General features: G+C 49.2%; 1 protein-coding gene across 1 annotated transcript; it reads left to right on the top strand.

The window, feature by feature from the left end:
* The first annotated feature begins 443 nt into the window (after positions 1-443).
* LOC138929562 (uncharacterized) lies at positions 444-4,281 on the top strand. Its single transcript, XM_070288976.1, has 2 exons — positions 444-545; positions 3,793-4,281. The coding sequence occupies exons 1-2, from the start codon at positions 470-472 to the stop codon at positions 4,137-4,139; spliced, it is 423 nt and encodes a 140-aa protein (XP_070145077.1). The 5' UTR covers positions 444-469; the 3' UTR covers positions 4,140-4,281.
* Positions 4,282-7,510: the final 3,229 nt, after the last annotated feature.

Raw genomic sequence — 7,510 nt, 5'->3', positions numbered from 1 at the left:
CTCACAGCCAAACGTAAACAATCCTGTCACTTACTCAAACTTTGGAAATTTTGTAACTTCGGGAAACGACTTTAATCAAGGCAGTACATTTCCACGACATCAACCAATGTATAACGAGTATCCATATGCTCGTGCTAGCCACTTGGATAACAGGATCCCTGCTGGGAACGAACATTTCAATCACGCTTATGGAAACGTCAGTGATATTGTCACGCTGCTTCCAGAATTCAATCCATCGTCTGGTAAATCCCTGGACTCACATCAGTTTGTAAAGCGTGTCAACTCCCTTCATAACGCTTACCGTTGGGATGATCGTAAGCTAATATTTGCAGTTCAACAAAAGATGCTGGGTGCTGCTCGTTATTGGGTAGACTCTACGGATCAAATATTTCAAACATGGCCCCAGTTTACTGAACGATTTTTGAATGACTTCCCATGTCTCAGTAACCCGGCAGACGTTCACCTTAAAATGTCAAAAACGAATAGAGATTCCACCGAGTCACCATCAGATTATTTCTACAAGATGCTCGCTTTGGGTAAAAAGGGTGAGTTACCAGATTCAGCAATTTGCACACACATTATCAACGGAATAAACGACTACGATTTAAAGAGAAAAATATCCAACAGTTATGTTTCCTGTAACGAACTACTACGCGATATTCTTGCGTACTCCGCGCATAATATTATAAAGCATAACGCCATTCAAATGTCAAACAAACGGGATCTTAACGTCAGCCTTCAGAAGCCGAATTCTTCATTAAATACAAAACGTCCTTTCAACGATAAAGTCGAGGTATCGGTTAAATGCTACAATTGTCAGAAGGTTGGACATTATTCTTCGAAATGTCCTGAGCCTCAGCGAAAGCCTCGTTGCACGCACTGCAACCGCATAACACACGATTCTGCCAGCTGCCCCGATAACCAAAAGACAGGTCAAAAAATTAATAAAATTGACTCTGATCCTGATTCAGAAATCTCCAAATCGATTTCGGTGAACGGTAATGAAACCATCGCATTCGTAGATCCAGGCAGTACGCGAACCCTAATTCGAAAGTCATTCGCCGAAAGCGTAGGTGTTCTACAACGATGTGCTGTTACCCTGAACGGATTTGGTGGTGGGAAATTCCTTTGTACACAGAAACTATTCGCGAAAATTGTAATTGACGATTCGGATTACGAAGTTGAAGTTTTGGTCGTAGAAGACAAACTAATAACCGAAAATGTACTTTTGGGTAAGGATATCCTTTGTCGCGATGGAAACAAATTGATCATCCTCGGTAATGAGTGTTATGTAGAGAATATTCGAAAAATTCAAACAAGCCAAGAGCGTTCGTCAGTTGAGAACGAGCTCATAAACAAATTGGTATTGGAAAATGCGTCTTGCTTTGCGGAGAAAGCTAACGAGCTCGGTAAATGCTCTCTAACTAAAATGGAAATAACTTTAACATCAAACGTTCCCTGCTTCACTAAGCCTTACCGTACTCCTTTTGCACTCAGACCTGTCGTCGGTAATATTATCTCCGAGTTACTCGATAGTGATATCATTCGTCCGTCAGACTCCCCTTATGCATCTGGAATTGTCGTCGTTGAAAAACAGAATGGTGAACATCGTCTTTGCGTAGACTACCGACGTCTCAACAGTATAACCGTCAAAATACCATTTCCAATGCCAAATCTGGATGAGCAATTTGCCCAATTAGCCGGGAATACCTATTTTTCTCAGCTGGACTTGCGTATGGGATATCATCAAATCGAGGTTTGCGAATCATCCAAACAATTCACCGCATTTGTAACTTCAGACGGCCACTACGAATATAACAGGATGCCGTTCGGTCTTGTCAATGCTCCAGCAGTATTTCAAGCGGTCATGAACAAAATAGTCAAACGTATGGAGCCAGGTGAGGTACTCGCATATTTAGATGACGTCATCATTCCCAGCAAATCATTTGATGAGGGTATCCAACGACTCGGAAAATTCTTCCGAATCCTTAAAGAGAGCGGTTTAACACTTCGCTACGACAAATGTAAATTTCTTCAATCCGAAATAACTTTCTTGGGCCATATTGTCAACAAAGATGGAATCACTCCAGGCGAAAACAAGGTGAGCGCTATTAAAAACTTCAAAGTCCCCACCAACGTAAAAGACGTCAGACGATTTTTGGGCCTAACGGGATTCTTTCGAAAATTTGTTGAAAACTACTCCCTAATTACAAGACCCCTTACACGACTGTTGCGTAAGGTAGAGCAAAACAGCTTCGATTGGGGAAATGACCAGCAACGGGCTTTTAACGAGCTAATCGATAAATTATGCTGTGTTCCAGTTTTGGTTCTGTACGACTTTGCTGCACATCATGAGGTACACACAGATGCTTGTGCGATCGGACTAGCAGGAGTCTTACTGCAATCTCAAGACAAAACGAATTGGCGACCCGTGTGTTACTTCAGTAGGCACTGTACTGACGCTGAAAGTCGATACCATAGCTACGAACTCGAAACGTTGGCCGTCGTAGAAACGCTACAAAGGTTCAGGGTGTATATTCTAGGAAAACCCTTCCGACTCGTCACAGACTGTTCCGCCATCGCCAAGGTAAAGCTTAATAAAGAATTGAGTCGCACGTTGGTGGATTAAAATACTGGACTACGACTGCGAATTCATTCATCGTGATGGTAGTAAAATGGCCCATGTGGATGCCATGAGCCGCGCTCCCGTTTCACCTCCCGAAAAATCCTTACAGGAAGTAGTGCGCACCATAATTACGGACGTCGATGACTGGTTGCTAACTATGCAGCTTCAGGATGAGGCCCTTGTCCAAATATTTGCTGTATTGAAGGAGCATCGTACCGGAAATCAACTAAAACAACTTCAAGCTGATTACGTCATCAAAAATCACCGTCTATATCGCAAGGTCGAAAAAGGAATAGCCTTCGTTGTACCAAAGTCCGTGAGATGGCGCATTGTTAAGATGTGTCATGATGATTTTGGGCATTTCGGTCTGGACAAAACAATTGGACGAATTCAAGAAAAGTTTTGGTTCCCAAGAATGCGGAAGTACGTAAAAGAATACATTTCAACATGCATTCAATGCTGCTACTACAAATCTAAAGGAGGCAAGCCCGAAGGTTGCATGCATTATAGTGACGCCGATCCAGTACCATTTCGCAGGCTACACATCGATCATTTGGGACCGTTTATTCGAAGCAAACGCGGAAATACCCATATACTAGCCATATCCGATCCCTTCAGTAAATATCTGATTGTAAAGGCAGTTAAAAATACAAAAACTCTTCCAGTGCTGAACATTCTAAATGAAGTCTCCAGCTACTTCGGTCTGCCGAAAATAATAATATCCGATCGTGGAACTGCTTTTACCTCGAAACAATTTGAAGAATACTGTATGCACAACCAGATTCAACACATTAAAAATGCTGTGCGAACACCTCGTGCAAATGGACAAGTAGAGCGCGCCAATCAAACCATTCTTAACTACGTACGCACAGTGAACGACCACCCGAAGGATTGGGATCTTACCTTACACAATCTTCAATGGAGTGTAAACTCTCAAAAGAACGAAACCTCAGGATTCAGCCCGATTGATTTGGTGTTTAACTTTAATCCTATTGATGTAGTCCAGAACCATCTCACTGCAGCTATACACACCGATTTGGAATTAGACGAGAAAGAATCTGTCATCGACAACAGAAACCAAGCGCTCGTCAATATTGCAAGCGAGCGAGCTAAATGGAAACAACGCTTTGATACCAAACACGCTAACCCTTCTATCTACTCCACAGGTAACCTTGTAGTCGTTGAAAATGAACCAGCTGCTACAGGCGAGTCGCGAAAGCTCGAACCACGCTATCGAGGACCATATATCGTCGTCAAGGTCCTTGGAAACGATCGTTATGTAATCGAAGACATCCCAGGTATTCAGATTACAGGACGTAAATACAGTTCTGTCTATTCCTCGGATAAAATCAAGCCGTGGTGCTCCAACGTCCCTGAGTTGGATGTTCCCGACGATGACGAGGATCGAATCGAGGACGATCCGAATGCAGGATTGGCCGAGCTGTCACGAGTGTCACGATCCGGTTCCGATGGAGAACCATTAGACAGCAACGGTCTAGCATCTCGGAGTTAGTTGGCGAAGAGTTGGAGAACGAGAACGACAAGCAACGCCAGCTCCGCGAGAACGACATTTTCGCAAACGTATTAATCAAATAACGCACATATATCTGTATCCATTAATATTCTATAATCGAGTTGTTCATCATTAAAGTACAATTAAGATCACGAGTTATTGTCTTTATTCACCGTAAGCCGTGCTATCTATTCGCCTTATTCCTGACAAATCAACAGCGACTCACACATTCCCCTACACAACGACAATGTTTTTTTTTTTTTATATTCCATTATTATTCCATATTAACAACATTAAATCCTTAGTAATATACAAATAACAACAAACAGAAAAGAACGAAGACTGCAAATTGTTTGATTGAAGGCTGCTTTGATTTACGGTGTAGAGGGCCTTGGTCGCGCGGTACCGCCGCTAGGCATTGCTTCGCGCGAGGTACGGGCCACCTACTCTGCACGCATCCTTCTCTCCGTCTCCAGAGTTCTCAGCGTTTTCATGACGCTTGCCACAAAAGTGGCAGTCGCGTCCCAGGCCTTCTGGCTGCCAAGCATAGTGGGGACCAGAATGTCAGCTCCGATGGCAGCGCCCACAACTTCCTCCAGTGCCAGCCGCTCGTGGTGAAAACGATGGCATTCGAAAAGAACGTGGTGCGCGTTCTCTTCGACTCCGGTCCCGCATTCCGGGCAGTGGTCCTCTGGGTCGTGGCCGAAACGTTTTAGGTAGCTCCGAAAACAACCGTGCCCACTGAGCGCCTGTGTCAGGTAGAAGTCTACCTCGCCGTGCTTTCGGGTGATCCAGCTTTGGATATCAGGGATCAAGCGGTGAGTCCAACGGCCCTTTGTGGAACTGTCCCACCGGGACTGCCACCGGGCGATACTACTGCTTCTGGCGCTGCTCCTGACCTCACGCCTCGCCAAAGAGTTTCCCGGCTCGTGTGAGAGGCGGGCTTCCTGGGCTTCTCGAACCAGCTCACATATCGGCACCTGCCCCGCTATGACTAGGGCCGCGTCGTCGGAGACAGTCCGGAAGGCGCACGCTACTCTTAGAGCGCATAGGCGGTACACCCCTTCTACACCCCTCACATAGCTCCTGACTTTCACAGCCTCCGCCCAGGCTGGGGCTGCATAGAGGAGTTGCGACGTGACGACGCTCATGAGCAGCTTCCTCTTGCACTGCTTGGGCCCCCTGGTGTTCAGCAGGATCCTGGAGAGGGACCTTGCGGTTTCGCTGGCCTTTTTATGAACATACTCTAGGTGTTCTCTGTAGCAGATTGGAAGTCCACCTACCCGGATCTCCGCCGTTTCCACTCGCTTCCTGCTGGAGATCAGGACTGCCTCGGTCTTGTGCGAGGCCAGTTCGAGGCCGGCGACTGCAAGCCAGGACTCGACCGCACGGATCGCGCTATTTGCCGCCATCTCCGCATCTGCCAGCTCCTTCGCCACTACCACCAGCGCCACGTCGTCGGCAAAGCCAACGATAGTGGTGTTCGAGGATAGCGGGAGGTTTAGCACCCCGTTATACATCGTGTTCCAGAGCAGTGGTCCCAGAACGGAGCCCTGCGGGACTCCGGCTGAGACCTCGTGCGTTCTGGTACCCTGGGACGTGTCCACGATGAGACTCCTCTCGCTGAGGTAGCTGCGGACTATCCTCAGCAGGTAGCCCGGGATGCTGAAGGCTTCCAGAGCCTCCAGTGTCCGCCTCCAGTCCGCAGAGTTGAATGCGTTCCGGATGTCAAGAGTAACAACCAGGCAGTATTCCTTGGCGCCTTTTTTCCATCTCGCGCCAGCGATAGCGTTCGCGGCCAGGTTTGTGACCGTTTCAATGGCATCCAGGGTCGATCTCCTCTTCCGGAAGCCGAACTGGTTTGGCGTGAGCCCACCAGCGCGCTCTATCGCTGCCTCCAGCCTTACAACAATCATCTTCTCAAATACCTTCCCAATCGTATCCAGCAGACAGATGGGTCTGTACGAAGATGCCTCGCCCGCTGGCTTCCCCGGTTTCGGGAGAAGAAGAAGCTTCTGGCGCTTCCATCTCACTGGGAACGAGCCTTCCGCCAGGCACTTGTTGAACAAATCGGCGATCGCTTTGGCGTGCAGTGTGAGCAGCAGTTTGGTCGCCCTGTTAGGGATTGAATCAGGGCCTGGCGCCTTCTTGTTTTTGAGCGTCCTCGCTGACACTAAGATCTCCTGCTCCGAGACCGGGCATATCTCCATGGGCTCCCTGCTCACATGGAAGTTGAGCGGTTGCCCAGTCGGAAATAGCACCCGGACTATGCCTTCGAGAGCCTCAGGGTCCGTTGGCGCCTTGCTGCCAGCGCTCACTCGCTTTACGACTTTCTGGTAGGCCCCGCCCCATGGGTCCTTCTCCACGTCGTCGCATAGCTTAAGAAAGCACTCTCTCTTACTGGACTTTATCGCCTTCTTTAGGGCCGCCCTTGCGGTTCTGTAAGCCTCGCTGCGGGCTGGTAAGTTCGGAGAGCCGCGCGCTCTCTGGACTTTCCTCCTGGCTCGGAGGCAAGAGGAGCGGAGGTTTGCGATGTCATCGCTCCACCAGTACACCGGTGCGTGATGCTTCCGGAAAGATTTCCGCTTCTGCATACTTGCATTGCATGCACGCTCGACCGCGGCCGCCAGTTTGAGCGCAGCGTCGTTAGCGCTGTCCGTTTCGTCTGTGGCTAGGCCCGCTAAGGCGCTCGAGAACGCTTGGGCGTTGAGCGTGTCTTGCCGATATGCCTTATTTGCGCTGGGCGGGATCGTCCTGCTCGGTGAGTTCTCGCCGAGGGAGACGAGGATGGCCTCATGATCGCTGGCTGTATAGATCTCGCTGATCCTCCACCTGGCTAGGCAGGCTAGTGCACTGCTAGCGTAAGTGAGGTCTATAACGGACCCTGCTCCCGCTCTGTTGAAGGTATGCTGGGTACCCTCATTCAGCAGAGCAATATCCAGGGAGGCGAAGGCCTCCAGGATGATGCGGCCTCTGGCGTTGGTTGAGGGCGCCCCCCAATCCTGGGCCCAAGCGTTGAAGTCGCCGCCCACTAGTGTGTTGCTCCGTCCGCGGATGTCATCGCTGAGCTCGTCGATGATGCTGCTGAAGGCCTCCAGGGTGAGGCTTGGTGCCAGGTAGCAGCTGTACACCCACACCCCGCCTACTCTACCGCGAACGAAGCCATCCGCCGATCTGACGTCGGACATGTGAGCGGGTTCCCGCCCGCACATCCACAGCGCAGCTTTGCCAGTCCGGTCCATGGCCCAACCATGTGTGCTTGCAGCCTTGTATGGCTCGCTGAGCACCGCCACATCCACGTCCAGGTCGCGCTCCGTCTGCATCAGCAGATCATGCGCTGCCCTGCAGTGATTCAGGTTCAGCTGAATCAA

The sequence above is a fragment of the Drosophila kikkawai genome, unplaced genomic scaffold (genome assembly GCF_030179895.1).
Source record: "Drosophila kikkawai strain 14028-0561.14 unplaced genomic scaffold, DkikHiC1v2 scaffold_326, whole genome shotgun sequence".
Taxonomy (NCBI): Eukaryota; Metazoa; Arthropoda; class Insecta; order Diptera; family Drosophilidae; genus Drosophila; species Drosophila kikkawai.
Note: the sequence above shows the minus strand (reverse complement) of the source record. Positions and strands in the feature narration are given on the sequence as shown.

Bases quoted from the DNA above. Each gene is read 5' to 3' on its own strand.
- LOC138929562 (XM_070288976.1), top strand. From the start codon at position 470: ATGTCAAAAACGAATAGAGATTCCACCGAGTCACCATCAGATTATTTC. The intron at 546-3,792 runs GTGAGTTACCAG...TCTACTCCACAG, and splicing joins GCTCGCTTTGGGTAAAAAGG to GTAACCTTGTAGTCGTTGAA.